This window comes from Marmota monax, unplaced genomic scaffold (assembly GCF_021218885.2).
Source record: "Marmota monax isolate L192 unplaced genomic scaffold, Marmota_monax_Labrador192_F-V1.1 WCK01_AAM20220418_F8-fsc00005, whole genome shotgun sequence".
NCBI lineage: Eukaryota > Metazoa > Chordata > Mammalia > Rodentia > Sciuridae > Marmota > Marmota monax.
The window spans coordinates 9,520,312-9,541,817 of record NW_026692254.1 but is presented as its reverse complement, the minus strand read 5'-3'; the positions used below and the strand labels follow the sequence as shown (position 1 = coordinate 9,541,817).

The window sequence follows — 21,506 nt, the reverse complement described above, 5'->3', positions numbered from 1 at the left end:
GGAGGGAGGTTTGTGGCATCCTAAGGTGTGCTGTTCTGATACTTAGATGCAGGATGTAAAAGATGGAATATTTGTTTACTTGAAATATCCTGCTTCCTTTGTCAGGTAGAAACTGTTATTAATCCATTGAAAAGCTGAGGAAATTGAGGAAGAGAAAAAAATGAAGCTACTTATTTGAGGTCCCAGCCCTAGCAGACTTGCTGGAGAGCAATGACATGCACAAATACCAGATGTGCCAGCCCACACTCCTTACTGACTTCAGCATCTCCTGGTGTGCCCTTTTCCAGGGGGGCTGGGCAATTACTGGGGTTTCTCCAAAGTTCATGAAAGTTATGAAAAGTTTCTAACTGTACTGAGATAGCAGTAAACTGCAGGCTGGGATATTGATTGATATTGGCTCTGCTTGGCCAAGGACTTTGTTTGGATAAGAATTTGCACTCCTTATTATGGTTTGGATCAGAAAAAATCCCCCAAAGGCCAAGTACTACAGGAGGATTGCCAGCCTGTGGTGCTATTGAGAAGTGGTGCAAACTCTATGGGTGGGGTCTGGATAGAGGAAGGTCACTGGGTGTGTGCCCTTGAAGGGTATCTTTTGTTCTTGGCCCTTTGCTTTAATTCTCTTTCTTATCATAATATGAGTAGTTCTCTTCTACTACGGTATACCCTGCCATGATATTCTGTCTCTTGTAAGGCCCAAAGTGATGGAGCCATGTGATATAACCATGGACTAAAACCTTTGAAGCCATAAGCCAAAATAAACCTTTCCTCTTTCATGTTGTTTATCTGAGGTATTTATTATAGTGACAAAAAGCTGTCTAACACACTCCCTAGTCTCCTACTACAACACATATGAAAGTGTAAATGAATAAGCATGATGCCATCTACTTTTCTATCCAGCTATTATAGGTGACATTTATTGAAACATATCTAATTCCAGGCACTGCTGGAATTCCTGCTATGTAGGACATTATTCAGCCCTCAGAACACGTTAGATGTGACGTGTATCCCCAGATGAAGGGGTTGTGGATGATTTGCTCAAGGTCATGGTCAGCCAGTGGTAGGGATGATGCCAGAGATGGGAACTTCTGGCTCAGTAACAACAGAAATGAAAGCAAGTCAAGGAATATGAACAGAGACAAAGCTTTAATTGGGGACTTTACCTTAATGACAGGGGAGATAGCACTGATAGATCAGGATGCTTCCTGTACAAAGAAAGGGGCAAGCTTTTACTCATGTGTAGAAGTTGCACAGGTGACTAGAGTTTGGAATTTGTGTGTAGGTGTGTGTGTGTGTGTGTGTGTGTGTGTGTGTATGTGGTCCAACATCCTATCCTGGAGGAATAGCTGGTCATTTTTCCCTCAGCAACTGTTGTATTTCTGCTATTGGTGCAGCCAGTCTGTGTGAACAACCTGGCCTCATAAAATGGTAGAGCTGTTGTAGCTGCTAAGAGAGCACTCGGGTGGGGTGGAAGAAAAAACACACCCCAGCTTTAATAAGTTAACAGTTAAAGGTCCCAGGGTTTGCCTTTTGTCTTTAGTGGTAATCCCCAAGGGTCACATTTTCACATTCAGTTTATTTTGGAGGTGTTATAGAAAAGCCATCCTGTTCTTTTTATGATGCATCTGTTTTAAAATTTTGGGGGGAGTGAGATACCATACATCTATTGGGTAATAGTGTTACCCTACCCTGGTCTTATACTGATGCGGTAGACTAGCTGAAATTTTACCCCACCCTAATCTTGCTTATCTTTGAGGACAGGCTGCCTGAAGGCCAGAAGTTTTCCTTTGGGTGGATTAGGAAAACCAGTTTGGTCTAAGATATCTGCTATAGTGAACCCAGACACCCTCTAACTTTATTATAATAAAATACATGAATACCCCTCCCCCTTATTAAACCATTCCTCCCCCTTATTTCTTTTGCCTTATACCTATAAACTCCAGGCCTCCCAGAGAACGGAAATTGACTGAAAGTTTGTCTCCCACTTCTCTAGTTCTTGACCAAGAATAAAAGTCTCCCTTACTGCTTCATCAGCGCAGGGTCTTGGTTCCACGGGTCTGGGATGGAAAAAGGACCCAGCCTTTGGAGTCAAAAATTGGTAACAACAGGCCATTGAGTTAAGGCCTTGGGAATGCATTTGAACTTCATCTGTGTAGTGGTCTCTGACTTTCTCAGGGACAGGTTTCCCCACAGGATGGTGTCAGACTGCAGGTCAGTGGTATCCTGAGTCTTATCTGAGTCTTGGCCAAACACAGGATGGTGTCAGACCCCAGGTTAGGGGTATCCTGAGTCTGTTATCTGAGTTTTAGCCAAAGGCCTGGACTTGAGAGAATCCCAACAGATTAGGCCTGGTCACTCACCCCACAGGAAAAATCTGGTAGAAAAAGTAATGGTGAAGTAGAAAAGGAGTCTTTATGCAGTGTGACTGCAGCAAAAAGACAGATCAAAAGCCCTCTTCAGAGTTTAACCATAGCTTTGGGGTTTTATAGAGAAAGAATCAAGGCCAGAATTGAGAAAGTTTGCATGGTTAGCAACCTTGTTCACGTCTCCTCTTGGCTGATTGTTATCCTGAAGCTAATCATGCAGAGTCTGATCAGCACCAAGGAAATAACCAGCTTTGATTTCTTTCTCAGGATGTTTGTCTATCAGACCTGTGATTCTGGAATTTAAGACAAACTAAGGGAAAGAATAATTCAGAAAGGAACAGATTAGAGAGAGACAACGTGGAATTAGATCAGTATCAGTGATTGGGCCCTGCTTTAACCACACCATCTGGCTTCTCTGATCAAGGATTGGTGGGTCTTAGCTGCACATGTCTTTGTTGTTCTCGAGGATTAAAAACAATAAGTGCAAATTCAGGAATTGTGAAATAAGGAAAATATAGGAGAAAGGGATTGAATTTAGAAGAATGCCAGCTCCCCTGTATGTATCGCAGAGGATACTTCCTTAAGGAAACCAGCAGAAGAAGGGGTGTCCCTGCTGAGCATTTCCTCCAAGGAGTAGGAGGGAGAGAGGAGCTGGCATAAGTAAAAATATTTCCCTTGAGACTTAGAACCTGAGTAACCTTTAAAAATATGAGAATTTCATAACTAAAATGAGGAAGGAAAAAATAGGAATTCAGATTGATCTTTGTGGAAACTTTTTCTGTCCTAGGGAAGGCAGGGACAGGGCAACTATTTCTTCTGCCAGTACCTCTGTCCCCTTGCGGGAGGCCCCTTCAGACATTAATGGACAGGGAGATAGGCCTTGAGCAGAGCCTAAGGTCATGCAGAGTTTACATGGAACTGGGTCAGCTAATCTTCCTCCTCACCAAGGGAGGACATGACAGCAAAGAGAAACATGGTGGCTTCCTGGTGAGTGAGGAAGAGACATTTCCTTCCAGGCTGCTACATGTCCTGGGGGCTGCTGACAGCACCCAGGCAGAATGCTTGCTCTTTCCCCTGGGACACAGCCCTCACAGGCCAGCCACCATCCACTCCTACAGGCTCCCTGAGCTATGCACTTCATGACCCTTCAGAGTCCCTGCAATTCACAGACTGATTCCAGGTGTTTGTCCTCCTAACAAAACAAGTACAAGTGAGCTCCAACCCTGTGGAAGCACAAAGAGGAAATGGGGGATTATGTGCTCCCAAATAATCCCTTCAAAAGGGAGGTTGTTTTGAACACAGATGGCTGCAATGCAATGGTGTATGCAGCTGGGAGCAAAGAGGTTAAGGAGCAAACACAGGACAGTGGAATGCTTCAGATAAGTGTGCGGGGTTCGGGAGGGGGAGTGCTGTGTGTGAACTCCATCATTAACATAGGCCAAACCTGTGTGTGTCTTTCCACAATGTCAGAATGTATTGAGTAACAGTAAATTCACACATTACATTACTTGCAGTGGTGGCAATACTCACAGGTCACCTGATCGGCTTGCCTGATAGTTCTTTATTCTCCATTAATAGTAATGTTTACTTCATAAATATGTACACACTTGTGCCCGCTTTTTCTTTTCTTCATTCTTTTATCGGAGCATTACAGTAACCCATGATAGTTGGGTTCATTTTGACATAATCATACTTTGCTAGGAATACAATTGTCTCCATTTCAGTTCCTGGTGCCTTCCCTTTCCCTCCCCTCCTACTTCCCCCTATTCCTCTTCCTCTACTCTACTGGTCTCCCTTTTATTTTTTATCTTTTATTTTTAATTGGTGTGCTTTCTATATATACATAAAGATGGAATTAACTGTAGTATATTTTATACTTGCACATAAGATAATTTTGTAAGATATATTCTTCATTTCCTCCATTTTCCTGTCCCTCCTCCCTCCCCTCAATCTCCTTCTTTTACTTCACTGATCTTCCCTATATCCTTATGATATCTGATCTCCTCACTTTTCCCACCTTGCTTTGCTCTCGCTTCTGCATATGAAAGGAAAACATTGAACCCTTGAGTTTCTGAGTCTGATATATTTCACCCAGCATAATGTTCTACATTTCCATCTACTGATTGGCAAATGCCATAATTTAATTCTTCCTTATGGCTGAGTAAAACTATTGTGTGTGTGTGTGTGTGTGTGTGTGTGTGTGTGTGTGTGTATATATATATATATATATATATATATATAAAATAATTTTCTTAATCTATTTTTCTATTGATGGGAACTTAGGCTGGTTCCTTAACTTGGATATTATAAGATGTGCTGTTATAAGCTCTGATGTTTCAGAAAACATATATACATATATGTACAACATATACATAAGGTATAGAGACTTTCCACCTCCGCACTTAAACTCAAAATGGAATAGCTTATGGCAAACTATTGCTCTACTGTCATTCGATGAGAACCTACCCTAATGACTTCATCTGGACTTAATTACACTTACACATGCTCTATTCCAGAATAAGGTTGCATTCAGAGGTACCAGATGTAAAATTTCAACATATCTTTGTGGAAACATGATTTAATCCATAACTCTAGCAGTGGGTGACTTCTGGGGCACAGTAGAATCTATACTTTTCCTATATTTCTCTCCATCATGAGGCTCCAAGCTCTTAGGTGGTGACTGCTGACCACCACATCCCCACTCCTCTGGACTTAATTCTTTCACCTTCAAAATAACCTTGATTTTGAACCCAACTTAACCAGGCTTTAAGTTTTGGCCTTTGGAGAAGGGGAAAGAGGATGACAAACCACAGGAACTGGGCAGAAGCAGCCTTCAGGGTCCTCCAAGGGCCCCTGTGAGTGGGCCATCTCCATGTCTAGCACCAGGGAGTTGTATGGGAGCCGGGATATGTCCTCCTGGAAGTGAGCATACTTGGCTTGTGCAGGGAGCTGGTTGACTAATGGTCTCTCAGTGATATCCGGCACAGTGTCCCTAGAGTAACCCTGCAAAACTGGTTGGGTCTGTAACGTAGATCTGTGCCCAACCCCATTCTTCCCTCCCAACATGGACATTCTCTTTGCATATATAGCTCAAGACACTTGGAAGCCCTCACTGTGGGCAATTAGACAAGACACTTGAGGGCCAGCTTCATACATGGTCCTAAATGATGATGGTGTGGCTGGAACCCACTCCTCCTTGAAATAGCCAACTGACTGAGCCTCCCATCACCCCACAACATCTGAGGCAGCTTTTGCAGGATGAAGGCATATTTTCTAAGTGGGGAGAAATGGGGATACCCCCAAGCCAAAGGAATGCTGTGTGGATAGCAGGCCAGATGAATAGTGAAGGAGGACCATGACCAAGGCAGGGGTAGCTTGCTGTTCTATCATAGAACCACTGCCATCATAGGACATGCACAGGACCTGAGGTATTGTCAAGGGCAGACCAGACAGGGAATCTAGGTTTTCTGAAAGCCATCATGTTGGACAGGCAGGATGGGAGGGAGCGATAGAAAATGGGCTGAGATGCAAATAGAAGGTTCTGACCAATCCAGAAAAAAAAAAAAAAGCATGGAAATGAGACCTGGGGTAAGATGGAAACAGTGACAAGGGCTGACTTTGGGAAGAATGTTTGCCATCAGATGCAAATGTTGGATTCCCTGAATGCAGGGCTGAGGGGAGGCTGGTGTTCCTAATTGACAGGAAGATGGTGATGAAGCCACAGCAGAGGCAGGGACACAGGCTGTGGGGAATGGTTTGGTGCTTGGGGACTGGAACTCCATTTTTCCCACTCTCTGTACTGGTGGGTTGATCTTCAAGCAGGCACATGGGAACCTTCATGGGTTCTACTTATGCATGTGTTGTCCAAGAGCAACACACTGGCCAAGAGCAACTGGTCTCCAACTGTGGCAGGTCGGCAGCATGAACATCACTAGAAAGAGTGACAGAGATGCAAATTCTTGTGCCCCACTCCTGACTTACTGAGTGTGCTGACAGCACTCCAGGTCCCAGTGTGAGAACTACCGTGCAAGGAAAGGCTGTCTCAGGCAGCCTTGCTGGATACTGGAGCAGAGTGAAGGTCCTGGATCTCTCTCCTCCCATTGTCCCCTGGACTAGTTCACAGCCTTTTCTGCCCAGGCACCAGTATTGTTTACTCTTCCGGAGAAACAACCCTTTTCAGTGGGCACTGTTTCCTCTAGTATACACCTGCCAAATCTTGAGGACATTCCTGATTATAAATTAAAGGAAATGAAATTCAACCTGAGGCATAAGAGCCCCAACTTTATCTGGCCCTGGTAAGGTATTGAGATCACAGGAAGCCCTGTTCAGAAGCCTCAGGCAGCAACCCATTGGCTTCTGGGGGTAGAAACTGAACCAGAGGAATGAATACGTTTGCCTTTTCAACATTGCAACCCTAAGGGATGGTGGTGTATCATCTGGGTGGAAACCCTGAGATGGTGCTGGCTGGGACATGCACAGAGGGCCTGAAGTCTTTTCACCCTGGTAGTCCATAGCCCATGGAGCCACATAAAGAAAATGATGGCTCAGGGAGAGATGTGATCCAAAGCCACCAAAAAGGCCATTTTACTCACATAAAAATAAGCCACAGTGTCAGGCTATTCCAGGTCCCCATTCTTGGCATATAAACAGGAGGAATTCAGAATGGCCCTGAATATGCAAAGTGCATAATTTTCTTCTCACTAATATTAGGATAATGACTGCTAAGCTTTTGAGTTGATATTTGAACTTAATAAATTGTAACTTGTAAAGAGTTCCAACCAATACACTGAAAAATGACAGCCCAGAAATCTTCCACTTTAAAGAGATTTTTAAAAAGTTGTATGCCTAGCAGCTTTTAACCTCATTCAAGCTTTTAAACTCATATAATTTCTTAAGCATTTAGAATGTGAGGATCACAGAGCACCAGACTCATACCCCTGCTTTATAAAATTAAAGATATAATATATTTGATCTTTGGAAAATAGAAGAAGAAAGTCATTCAAGGATTTTTTTTTAACTGGGGATTTAATCTAGGGGCTCTTTGCTACTCAGCCACATTCCCAATTTTTCTTCTTCTTCTTCTTCTTCTGCTTCTTTTAGGTACCAGGGATTGAACCTAGGAGTACTGGACCACTGAGCTACATCCCCAGATCATTTTTATTTTTAATTTTAATTTTGAGACAGGGTCTCACTAAGTTGTTTAGAGCTTGCAAAATTGCTGAGGCTGGCTTTGAACTTGGGATTCTCCTGCCTCGGCACCCCAACCTGCTGGGATTATAGGCATGAACTACCACACCCGATGCTTTCCAGTTCTTTTTATTTTTTATTTTCAGAGGGAGTCTCACAAAGTTGATTAGGACCTCACTAAGTTACTGAGGCTGGCCTCGAACTTGCCATCCTCCTGCCTCATCCTCCTGAGTCACTGGGATTGCAGGCATGCTCCACTCCACCCAGCATTCAAAGAATATTTAAAAAGAAAAAAAAAAAAACAGAAACCCTGGCACAAACTGTCCTAATATGGAGCTGACAAAACAGGAGGATGGACAAGGAGATATTGGGACCCATATCCCCCATCCAGCTGTTGTAGGCTGCTGGGGTTGGAGATCTGGCTCTTCTAAGATCTGTGCCAATCACTGTGGGTCCTGAGCCATGTCCTCACTTCTCAGCCTGTTTTTACTTCTGTAACTTGGAGATAGGCCCCACCAAAGGGATGTGAAAATAACATAAAATACAAACAGGGGAAAGCAGGAAAGTAGGTCAGCATGATAATTCTATTCATCATAGTAACTAATATCTCCCCAACACTTTATACTTTTCATGAATTTTTCACACCTTCCCTCCTTTGATCAGGACACAAGTAAGGATAACATGTGCGGGTACGCCCACGGCGGCTCAGCACATTCCCTCCCTCCTTTGTCAGTGCACATGTTCTGGGAGCAGATGGCTAGGGCCTGGTTAGCTCTGCTGCCACCTGTGGAACCAATATGATGCTGGGTTTTTAAGAATGGGACCCATAACACAAAGATAGCATCCTAGAAAGAATCAAACCAAAAACTTACAGGTGCCCCTTCATTGATATGCTAGAACTGCACAGCACAAAACTGGTAGCCACTACACAAGTTTTTCAAATTTAAATGTGAAATAGCCGAAATTAAATTGAAGTCAAGCCCTGGATCCAGGCATGGTAGTATATGTCTGTATTCTCAGAGACTCAGGAGGCTGAGGCAGAAGGATCACAAGTTCAAGGCCAGCCCCAGCAACTTAGTGAGGCCCTGTCTCAGTTGTACTGGCTGTATTTCAAGGGCTTTATAGCCACATGGGACCGACCCATGGCTAGTTTTCTGGACAGGGCCAGACCCTGCATGTTGCCCTTCAATGATCAGGGATCTTCTGGGCTGGTTCTAAGGTCTACAGAGAAAAGCACACCTGGGAGTGCCCGATTCTTTATAACTCTTCGCTATTTCACCTTGAGGTTTAGAAAACAGCAAGAAACCATTCTTGGCACATGTCCCCAATGATAGTAAGCAAATTACTGGCAGTGCCTATGAATCCCTCAATGTCTTCAGAACAAGGTGCTACGGCCTCCTTTATAGTTTTGAAAAGTGATGCCTTCATAGACTACTTAACTGGACTGTGTACCAGCTCTGCCCCCTCTCTGAGCCCTGTGAAATATATAATTAAGACTCTCATCACTGACTATTTGTTCTGTCCCCAATAATTATCCAGGAAACTGGGCTAATGCACTCTGGCCAAAAGGGTGCACATTAGTTCCTTAGGACAGAGACAGAGGGCTGCTGGTCTTCCACAGAACAGCTCACAGACAGCCAGGTACACAGGGAGAGTCATGCTGTCCACCTTCTACATAATCCAGCTTAGTTTGCTCCCTGGCTGGCTGTTTAATTCTGGGTAAGATACTTTATATTTTTATAGTTTAATTTCCCCAGTGATACCAGGCATCTGTTTGTTCCCAATTTCCCGAAATAAAGGACCCAAAATGTTTAAATCAGTTCTTTCAGGTTCTGAGCAAAGATGTTTATGTTACATAGACTGCCCAAGTCATGATTCTCTGAAAGAAGAGGAAGTGAAAACCAGATAAAAGGCAGGGAGTACCAAAGAGAAACACTGTTCCACCTGCTGCAGGCTGTACGAGGGCTTCATCCAATGTCGCAGTGTGATCTGCAGCTCTCGGCCAGACCTGTAGTGCCCAGGCAGAAATTGGCTCTGTCCAGTGCTACTAGGTGAGGCTCTGAGTTTCGTGGACCCCCTGGAGGCCACTGGGGACAGCTGTAGGGTCAGAGTTCCTTATTTATCTTTGAGCATGCTCTTTCATTCTCTAACCAGAGTTTTCTTATATGTGCAGTGAGGACAAAAATCCTTTAGGACAGAATGAAGAGATAGATGCAGGGCTTGACCCACAAAACTGCCCAAGCAGAGCTGATTTCTTTTGCCAGTGAGGGGCAGAGACCCGCAAAGCATGTGACTAGTCTTTCAACTTTACACAGACTCCTTCTCTGATTCAGTTGGCCCCAGCTCTCATAAGCGTACAGACTCCACCCACAGTGCCCCTCAATGTATCTGCTTTGATCTAGTACTTGACTCCAGCTGAATCGTGTCTGTTTCATGGCCTCTGCTGGAGGATTCTGCCCACCCATGCTCCTCAGGCTCACCTCTCCCTTCTCTAGGGGTCTGTGTTGTTGCCTCTGACTCAACAGGGACTTATCAATACAGCCTTGGATGAGACTAGACAGAGAGAAAGGCATAAGAGATAGAGGTTATAAATCAATTAAACAAACTGAGATAAAATGTACTCTGTCCTCATGCATCTTCAAATGCCCTCAAATACATCTTCAAGTGTCCTAGAATTCTTATAACCCTGGAAATGATCATACTAGAATGTGGCATTCAGTGGTGAGCATAGATGTCTTTTCTTCTCACCACCAGCTCCACCTGTACTGTGGGCTACGGCGCCGACATGGAAGTGGTCACCCTGGTCCAGTTTTGTCGTACCCAGTGGCTACCCTCCTTTTGGGAGGTACACATGACATAATAGCAGGTTGGAGGTGTGTTCTACCATCAGGAGGGATATTCTGGGGGAGGATCCTGAAGAAGCCCTGGGGGAACTTGGAAAGTTTGAACAGCTCTCTCCAGGATATCACACACTTCCTCAAACTCCTGTCCACAGAGACAATTCGCACCCTGAATTTCTTTTTGGTGAGGATCCACAATTAATTTTGTAGTTTTATTACTACTTCTTGATTCTCTGCTCTAGACATCACCTTTTGGCTTCCCACCAAAGCAGACAGGATGGGGCTCCTTCTCTCACCCACTTTCACCCCCCCACATGCATAATTTCCATCTCTCATACCCCCATATGGTTAGACTAAAAGTTGGGATAGATGAGTATTCAATGTTTATACAAATGTGATTATATAAAGATCATTCACCGGGGAGCCATGCGATATGCACAATTATCTTGCAATTTATTTTTCCAGTGAATTTTGAAAAATCTGTTTTCCATGAAGTTAAAAATTGTGCTGGCTTTTTGTGTGCTCAGTTTCCTATGAAATCCCCAATAATTCATATCCTGACTCTCCTCCCGTTGTTCAAAACAGGACTCAGCAAACAATGGCCTGTAGGTAAAACCTGTTCCCTTTCAGTAAACAGTTTTACTAGAAGATTGACAGTTTGTGGATTGTCTCCAGATGCTTTTTTTTTCCCAGAAGGACAGATGTGAGTGGGTTCAAATGGAAACCACATAGCCTGTGAAAACTACCTGAATCCTTAAGAAAATATAAAATTGCCACCCCTGGAATAAATTCTGAAAAGTAACAAGTATTCCATCAATTACGTTTTCTTTTGCTTTTTAATTTTATTAATACATATTGATTATACATTTTAATGGAATTCAATGAGATATTCTATGCATGCATATAATGTGGTCTAATCAAATTCAGGGACTTTCTAACTTGCCCTCTCAGGACTGCTCATCTTCTGGGATTGGAGCAGAGCCCTCCTCTTTGGATCACTCTATAATTCTGGGGATCCCCTTCACCTCTCTCTCAAGTTGTACCCTTTTCAGTGGATCTCTTATCTCCAAATTTCTTGGTTTAGCCCTTTGTTTTGTAGGAGCCTGTCCTTTAGCAGCCTTCTACAAAAGATTATATGACAGATAATTTTTGAGATTTGCTATTACAAAGTATTTATTCTTGTATTTATCACCTCTTTGGCAAAAAATAAAATTATTGGTAGGAAATAATTTTTCTTCAGAATTTTCAATCCTCCAATATTTTTGCTGGTATATCCAAAGCCACTTCTTTGCAGTGCATTTTTTTTCCTTCCTTGCTCTCTTGGAAATAATTTTGGTTCTGATTTCAGAACTCCAATATTTATAACCTCTTTCACATCCTTTTTCCTGTTTTCCCTACCCTTTGGATGGTTTCCCCAATTTTTATTTTAGCTATTCCATTAATGCTGCAGTTGTGCTACAAGATTTTTTATTTTGCATGAGCTTCTCTGTGCTGTCTGATCTTTGTATGGATGTTTCCTCTAGGACATGTTTTAAAAATTCTCCTCCTAGATACTGTATTGGGCATTTCCTGAATTTCGCCTCATATCCTCTCATCCCACTCTTGCTCAGCCATTGTTGCATCAATCAACTCTGCAAAAAAAAAAAAAAAAATGCACTCCCCCCTTTAGGGCCCCCTTTCCTGGAGCCCTAAAAGTCCTGTTCTTTGCATGAGGGCAAGTGCCACCTGTAGAATTCACCTGGCATTCAAAGATGTGCTTCTTGACAGTGCCAGGAAGTGGTATCCCAGGGGTACCCTTAATGATTTGGAGTACAGCAGCTCTGAGGAGTTCTCCCCTGTTCCATCCTTCCTGTGAACAATTCTGAGTGATATTTCTCAGAAATTCCCAGAGAAAGCTGAGCAAGAATGAGCCCCAGTTGTTCACCGTGGTAACTGGCTCAAATTTTTTTTTCTTTCTTTCTTTGCTTGTGTGGTTTTCTCCTTCATTTTACTCTTATTCCCTAAGCATCACTTTCCCCGAATAAATTATCCTTTGTCAGACTATTAGCTCAGTGTCTGAGCTTTCCTGCCTGGAACTCCAGCTAAGTCGACAGTTGTCCTGTGGTGCCTGGTGATCCCAAGGTATCTGTACAATGCTGAGTGATGCATTAAACAAAAGTGGTTGGAGGGATAGCTCCCAACACATGTGAGGCCCTGGGCTCCATCTCAGCACTGGGGGAAAAAAAAAGAGAGCGAGAGAGAGAGACTGAGAAAGACTGAGAAAATAAGATGACAGGGATATAGTTAGAAGTGATGTTGTGGCCAGGCCTTGGCCTCACCTCCCTGGAGGACATAAAGGTAAGCCCAAGTTCATTTCTCCACTGGTTGAGCAAGTTACTGTCACAGGGAAATATACCCTCAGCAGCTTGCTGGAAAAGAGCTGCACCAATGGTGGCACTGAATTTGAATCATTTTTAATACTGACTTTGAACCCTATTAAAATCCATTTGCACAGGATGAGTAAAGAGCAGAATTAAGTGGAGAATGATGAATCAGTTTGAAACAAAACTTTGTTCTTCCATGTTTTGAAAATGACATCTAGGTTCTAACACGTCTGTGGAAATGACAATCAGTGATTTTTCAATAGAGGGGAAAAAAAGTTCTCAAATGACAAAGGAAAGTGGAGCAGACTGATTTCTCTATTGCATTATGCCAACTTTAAATAGAGATTCAAGAGAAAAATGTCCCCAAAATGAGGCCAATATTTCAAATTGCTTCATTAATGTCATCTTGCAAAGCTACCTCTCTTCTGTAGGTAACAATTTGAACTGTAGAAAAGTAGTCTCCCTTATTCTTCCTTTTTTTTTTTTTAATTTGGGTGGTTTATCCTCCTTTAATGATCAATTTAAGTTTCATGTGATTATCTATCATATAACTCTAAACAAAAAGTTCATTTCTCCTCTCTTCACATAAAAAGTTGGAGGTAGGTGATTTTTGCTGTTGGTTCAGTATTTTAGTAAAGTCAAAGCTAAAAGTTCTTGAATTCCCTTGAGTCCACCTTCACATTTGCAAAATGGCTCCTGTAGCTCCAACTCTTACAACCATATTCAGGGTGAAATAAAGAAGCAAGGAAAAGGAAATGTCAGCTGGATCTGCTCCATTTTATTGAGAAGGCAACACTTTGGGAGAAGTCCCACAGCAGAATTCCTTTACTTTTTATTAGCCAGAACCAGGTCATATGACCCACACCTCCTTACAAGAGAAACTGGAAAAGTCAGAAACAAGATGACCTGTTGCTTGAGGTTACATCAATAAGTCACAATAAAAGTGTGGTTCTGATAGCAAGAAGGATGACAGACAGATGTTAGATTGATGATTTTAGTGCCTAGAAACAGGATCTGAGATGGTGTTCTTAAGAAGTAATTTATTGAAGGAAGGCTTTCAGGAGAAAACCAGTAAGGAGTGAAAGGATCAGGGTAGGGCAGACCTTGAGAAGAGGGAGAGGGGCCTTGCTGGGGTCTCCGTTCTGACTGTTCCCACTAAGTTTCCAGGCATATGATGGAAACTGTCTGGGACACTCTAGGCCTGTCCAGCTGCCAGCCAAACCCTGAAATCACAGTCAATAAATACCACATGGAACAGAGGAATTGCCTAACTGAGCCCTGCCAGATACCAGCAAGATCATGGTATGCAATAAAGTATTTCTTGTGTTAAGCCATTTTAGTTGGGGGTGGCTGTTACTCCATATAGAAAACTAGAGTCCTTGAGAACTCTGGAGCTCAACTGGCCTTGGAGAGATGTTCTACCTGCTGCAGCACACTAGGCCCTTCTGCACCAGGGTGAGTTTTTGTAATAGGAAGATTGTGGGGGTGGGCATCGAGCTTCTCCAGGTGAGGCATCATCCCTCAGCCAAGGGTGACACCAGGGAAGGTAAAGCTGAGGACTTACTAGTAGCCAAGTAATAGCCACCTGGGCAAGAGGCACCCATAAATACTCCACAGTGGACAAGTTAGTGTCAGCTGGGGGCAAGGGGACATGGACGCACAGACACATACACAAATACAAGCATGCATCCATATGAACACACATAAATGCACATAGAGACATGCACACACACATTTGTACACACAAATATTCTATTTAGTGAACACATCAGTGTATATCAAATATCACTAGAAATACTTCATTACATTTTGTTTTGGTTCTAAAAATCAAGCAACCTATTCTCTGTCCTTGTTGGTTTTATCCTTCCCTCTCTCTGTCTCTCTTTCTTCCTCTTCCTATCACTCCTTTGAGTCCAGTATTGGACTCTGCAAAAGTGTGGATCTCATCACAGAGCCTGGACTCAGAAAGGAGAACTTCCCCTGCAACTCTGACATGTGGTCAAAATGTGTCATTAACCATATGAAAGCAATCCAAATACTAAAATGTGGGAAATAGCTAGATGGACTTCACACACAAAGACTCAACCACTTATACACTCATTTTTTTTAAATCCATAGGTTATTGCTGAACATTTCAGTAACTAAAGATCCCACAGAAGCCTAGGATCATATCCAGTCTCAGACACAGAGGAGACCATGTCAAGGTGGAATTTACTTAATGAGACTGACTCAGAGAGATTGAAGCAACATACTTTCTGTCCTTGCTGGATCTCCACTGCTCTCATGTCTTGTGACCTGACTTCTTTCATCCTTACAGTTTTGTGCAGACTTAACACAAGGTACATTTTTATCCATTACAGTGCCTGAGATGGGAGAGGGACCTGAGTGGTTCCCCTGCTCCTTCTTGTTAATATTATCATTTGCTGTGATTCTAGTTCATAGGGGGAAGAAAAAAAGATGATTGAAGATCCTTCCTGAAATTTTGTTTCCATTTCCATGATTGGCAATAAGTCATTTCTTTATGAAACCAAGAGATCAGCATTGTTTCTGCATTTTATACAAGACGAATGATGCTGCACAAAAGGAGATCGAAACAGGGGGTGAAAGATAGGGAAGATCAATAAATATGTAAAATTTATTATATAGAAAATGGCATCCACGTATAGATTTAATTTCTTGGGATATTTAAATATTAGTTTGCAAGCATGGCTTGTGGCTGCTCTTTGCTTATCCTCAGAGAAAACTTTGAATTGAAATGAAAGAGATTTGATTGACAAGAAGAAAATGACGAGTGCTGAGTCATGGCTTGGGCAATGCAAACACCAAATCTTCCTCCATGTCACACCTCTGCCACTAGCAGGAACCCTTTGATGGGTCAGAATGTCCCTCCCACAGAGGCAGGGCACTGCTGAGGAGTATTGTCTGGGGTTCTTCTCTCAGATGCTCATTGTGAAAATCCCTCCTTTCTTCTCAGGCAACTCCCAGCAGAGCAAAGGCCAGCGAGCGAGGAGTAGCTCTGTACAACTGATCTTTCTCCTCATGCCTACATCTGTTCTGCCGTGTTCTTACCTCACAGCACCTCTGTAGGAAGTCTTGCATCAATCACCATGGTAACACAGACTTGGTCAGCGCTTTGTACCAACTAAACCAGCTAGGAGGGCATTCAACACCTGGGTAGCAGAACACATGCAGCTTCAGCGCCAAAGACAAAAAACAAAAACAAAAAAAACCCAACTAGCCCAAGTCCCGGGGTTTCACATTTCCTGACCACACATGACACCAACAGTCCCTCAAACATCAAAAGTTGATGGTGGCCATCCTTATATAGACAGATCTGATTTGAACTGGGTTCCACGCACATCTTAGCAGGTGATTAGTAATTTAGATAACAACAAAAAAAATGAGACTTGATATACCAATGGGGGCTGAGAAAGAAGCCTACCTGGTCACTTTATTTATTTATTTATTTTGTGATACTGGAGATAAAACCCAGGGCCTTGCACATGCTAGGCAAGTGCTCTACCACTGAGCTACACCACTAACTAGCTGTGTATCTCATTGATCTCTCCCCAAGTTTTCAGACTTTCTATACACCCTTTCAGCTCTCCTCCTCTCACCTCCCATCCCTCCTAGGTGAGCTGTCAAACCTTCAAATGATCAGCACCTGTTTCAATTACCCTCAATCCAGCCACAGTTACAGCAGGTCTTTTTTGCTCATTTAAATGGGTGGTTAGGTTGTCACTATACTGTGTCTTCTACACAGTAAGTCAACTTTTATAAACAGGATGGTTGGTCCTGATTTCTAACTCAAATGAATGTCAGGATGTTGTCTCAGTGGAAAATTAAATCAAGATCCCCTCCTTTCTGTCCCCTCTGTTACACCTACCACATCCCATTTAGAGAACCTGTGAATGAGCATAGCAGCCGCAGAATCCTAGAATCCCTCTTGTCATATCCAGTTTCATCATCCCCTCCGCACATCCTGCAAATTAGCAATTGCAATTGTCACACAGGCTGGGGTGCCAGCAGAGTAACCTCATCAGAAAACGGATCTTGCCCATCCTCCAGCAGTGATGAGAGGGAGACATGACCTAGTCATCTCAAGACACAGTCTTTCATTAATGACTGTGTCACTGCCCTGGTACTTTAAAAAAATGTGCTTATTTATTCCAAGTAATCCATTCCCTCTTAAGTGATGAACTTTTTGATATTATCTTTACTCTGGAAAATTCTAAAAAGAAGAAAATTCAACCCACATGCCTTAAAAAGGGAGAAGAAAGCCAAATTCTAAGGTCAGACTCCATGGCTTACCTGAAGACAAAAGTTAGAACAGCTGGGTGTGGTGTCAGGTACATGTCATCCCAGCAACACAGGAGACTGAGGCAGGAGGACTACAAGTCTGAGGATAGCCTCAGTAATATAGTGAAGTCCTAACAAAGCAACTTAGCAAGACTCTGTCTCAAAATAAAAAGGCCTAGAGATGTGGCTTAGTGAGTAAGTGCCCCTAAGTTCAATGCTCAGAGACAAAAAAAAAAAAAAGTTAGAACAGGAACTTCAGAATTTAAAAGAGATACCTCTACCTTTTTAGATCAAACAGATTGTAGATCAACTTCAGGTTAAGAAGTTAACAGGAAGGAGAGTTAGCCTCTATTTGGCACCTTGCAGCAGCATGCTCAGCTTACCTCATGCATTTCCTATTGATGTGTTCTTTCTTTATGTATGTCTCCACAGCCCTTGCAATTTATGCTACCATATCTGCCATCTCTTCCTTCCCTCCTGTCCTAAAGAAAGTGAGGCAACAGCAAAAGGAACTATCATTTATGAAGTTCCTGTTCTGCATGCTGGAGACTGAGCTGACCTCTTCCATTTCTGAATAATGGAGGCTGGCTTGTATCATAAGGCCCCCGACATCTTCTTCGGTGCTGGGAATCAAACCCAGGGCCTCATAGACATGCTAGGTAAGCCCTGAACCACTAAGCAATACACTCAACCCCATAAGAGGTCTCTTCAAGACAATTATAGTTTATGCAAAACATATGTGTATGATATATTGAATAATTAAGTAAAATCTACAACAGGTTGATTTGGGCTTATGTTAAAATTTAGTTTTCTTTATAACCATGATCTACTTCATAAGATGAACAAATAGTGAATCAAGAGTGGATGGGGATGTGAAGATATTTTTTTTCAAAAAAAATAAATAAATAACATCATGCCCAGGAAGGACAATACCTTATGCATTCTCATAGCCCTATGCAAAGGACAGAAATTAGGAGATGAGATATAATATTTCAGAGCTTCACCTATTTTCCCAGGAGCTGCTCTTACTCCACCCATGTTCAAAATGTTCTCTCCTGAAGACTGTTATGCAGTCAGTCTTAGCAAGATTCCCTTCTAGCCCTGCCAGGCCTAGCTCTGACAGAGCCATTGGTGAGCTGCCTGCTCTCTGGCCACGGTCTCTTACATCAGCTTCCTGAAATCCTGCTCTTCTTCAAAACAGATGGTTTCACTTATGCAGGTGATTTTCACTTTCCTTGAATCATCCCAAGATCACACTGTTTTATAAGATTTCTAGTTGTAGTGACTGAAAGACCTGACGAGCACAACCTTTTCTAAAGAAATAAACAAATGAAACCAACTAACCCTCGCCACGTGGCTCATGACTAACCAGCTTTCAGCCATCATGATTAATACTGATCACTTACATGGCACTTACGGTGTGCAGTGTGGTCCTCTGAGGATTTACACCTATTCACTCAGTGAATTTTTTGAACAGCTCTTCTGGGAAGGTGCTATTATGACCACCTATTTTACATAAGAGGAAACTGAGGCAAAGAAAGGCTCCATAAATTTCCCATGCTCACACAGCCAGTGGGTCACAATATCAGAATAGGAAAATAGCCATTCTGGCTGCAGTGAGCCCCAACTATCCCACATTCCACATCACCATCTGCCCACACAAGGACCCGTCAGATGCTGGCACCTGCTCACCTCCCTTTTCCAGACTCGACTGCCACAAAATAGTCTCTGCTCTGTTACCTCACACTCCTTCAGTTCCCAGAACAAACCAGGCCCTTTTGCAAGGTCTTTCTTTTGCGCAAGATGTTTCCTTTGCCAACATGTGGCTTTCTCCTTTCTAGGCCTGACAAGCACCCACTCCTTCTCCAACTTAATGATTCAGTTCTGGCCTCACCTCCTAGGGAGGTCCTCTTCAGTCATCTCATAATTGTTGATGTTAGTCCTCTTGTGTCAGGACCGGAGCTCTTCAACCTTTAATGGACACATAAATCATGCAGGGAGCTTGTTAAGATGCAAGATCTGACCCCTGCTGTTTTTCAGGGCCTGAACTTCTTGATTCTTAATAAGATCCCAGGTGTGGCTGGAGTGACTGGCCCAGGGATCATACGTAGAGCAACCAGACCACAGCATCTGCTTTACCCCTCCTCCTGCCACAGTGCCTGGCCCTCGGCAGGGTCATGCTTTACCTGTATGTCTGTCCTAGTCCATCCTTGGAGGGCCTCAATGGCAGATGTCTCTCATGGCCCATGGGAAAAGTAAAATAGATTCCTTCATTATCTTTTTTCAATAAATTCTAAAGGACATCTCAATGCCAAAATTTAAACATCAAAGTGAAATGTAAGTAAGGGAGTGAGCATAAAACAATTTGCATTTAAGTTCATTTTTCAAAATGAGAATCCAAAATGTGAACAGGAACTGTTAAACACAATCAAATATCATAGCTCAGGAAACAAACAGGAGGCTTTCAGATAAATGAAGTCCAAACTCCACACATCTGTCCATAATCATCTTAGCCAACAGCCCATGAAATAAAAATCCTCTGGTTTATAATTTCTCCTGTTTGTTTAACTTAAAGGCCACAAAATGTGCTAATGCTGAGCAGCCAGAACTGATTAAAAAAAAAAAAAAACATGAATTGTAACCACTCAAGCTCAATAACTCAATTTAGCGAAATGTACTTCACCTGGCAGAAAAATGTTCCCACCAGTTTTCCCTTGAGGTTCTGCAATGCACACATTGGGATAAAGACTGGGGCTAGGGTTGGGGAAAAACAGGGAGAGGAATGTGCTGCTGGAAGGAGAAAGCAGGTGAGAGCCGAAGTGTCTTAATTCAGTGATCTGATTCAGTCTCCTGCTGGAAAGCTTAGTAAGTGGCAAGGCTAGAAGTTCAAAGGTTCAAGAACATAGTGTCCTCTGAAACTATGCATGTAGGAAGCCCCAGAGTGATAGCGCCGGGGGAACAGAAAGAGCCCAAGATATCAGAAATAACTTCCTTGAGCATGATAGTTATCAAAAACCTGCTCTGAAATTTTCGTTGAACCAGAGATGTGTATTCACAGAAATCCTTTTTATTATTTTAGTCAGGGATGAGCTTTTTGTCACAGGAACCCTGAGGTTTTTATCTCTGATACAGTGAACAGTTCAGATCGCTCTGTGATTCAGTGTTTTAAGTCCAGGGACTCATAGAATGTCAGAAATAGAAAGGATACAGAAGCCACGTTTTCTTCAAATGAGAAAACAAATCCTCAGAAGGATTAAGTACTGTCTCCAAGGCCACAGTTCTATGTAGTTAAAGGCAGAATAAAAAAGGGAACTGAGTTTCTAAACTAATCCCTCTTCTCTCCATCCTGTCGTGAGGAACTGAAGGCAGAGTTAATTCAGGAGGGGAAGAGGTCAGCTTGAAAGGGATTAGAGGTATCTACTCACCTGCTGCCAAGAGCCATCCCTGTCCTCACTTCCTTCTATCCCAGCTCTCTCTCTGACAATCACAGAATTTTGATGCTGGTGGTTACCTAACTCATTCCTGTAATTTTTTTTAGGTGAAATCAGTACAATTCCCACATACTTATTAAGTTAAAAAAATAGGAAATGTATGTGTGTGTGTGTGTGTATGAATTAATGAATGAATTAATCCATTCATCAAATGGATTAATCCAACTAGGTCCCACAGTCAGTTTAATGGGGTTCTCATCGGCCCAGCATGGACAATGCAAATAGAATCTGCTCCTGAGGTATCCCTCATGTAAACCTGATGGCCTTGCTACACAGTGGAAATACTATATTAGGAAAATTGAAATTAGTTTGGCTGGCTTGATGGAGAAATCACATTTATCGGAGAAAACTAAATTCACTTCCAAACTTTTATCAGAATGCTATTTTGCTTCCTGAGAAAGAAAATAAAGCAAATATAGGTATTTTAGTCAGCTTTTTTGCTGCTGTGACTAAAAGACCTGACAAGAACAATTTTAGGAGGAAAATTTATTCAGGGGCCTACGGTTTCAGAGGACTCAATCCATAGCTGGCTCCATTCCTCATGGCTTAAGGTGAGGCAGCACATCATAACATAAGAGGGATGGAAGAAAGTGGCTAAAGAACAATCAGAAAATGGAGAGACTATGCTCAATACACCCCAAAGCCATGCCCCCAAGGACTTACCTAATTTAGCTATAGTCTACCAGCCTTCAGTTACCACTCAGTTAATCCTTATCAGGGGATTAATTCACTGATCAGGTTAAGGCTCTCATAACCCAATCAGTTCACCTCTGAATGTTCTTGCATTGTCTCACACATGAGATTTTGGGGGACTCCTACTATCTAAACCATAACAATAGGCGTGTAAGTCAGCTTTTCACTTCTGGGTCTTAAATATATGACAAGCACAACTTAAAAGAGTAAATGCTTATTTTGGCTCACAGGTTCAGAGGTTCAGTTCATGGTCAGCTGACTCCATTGCTG

The 21,506-nt window shown here is 42.6% G+C and overlaps 1 protein-coding gene across 1 annotated transcript in view; it reads left to right on the top strand.

Annotated features, from left to right (window-relative positions):
* The first annotated feature begins 9,524 nt into the window (after positions 1-9,524).
* LOC124089289 (cystatin-C-like) overlaps positions 9,525-21,506 on the top strand; it is an 82,371-nt gene continuing 70,389 nt past the window's right edge. Inside the window, exons 1-2 of the mRNA XM_046439275.1 lie at positions 9,525-9,601; positions 10,305-10,395. Coding sequence (XP_046295231.1) covers positions 9,525-9,601; positions 10,305-10,395 — 168 coding nt within the window. The remainder of the gene's footprint in view (positions 9,602-10,304; positions 10,396-21,506) is intronic.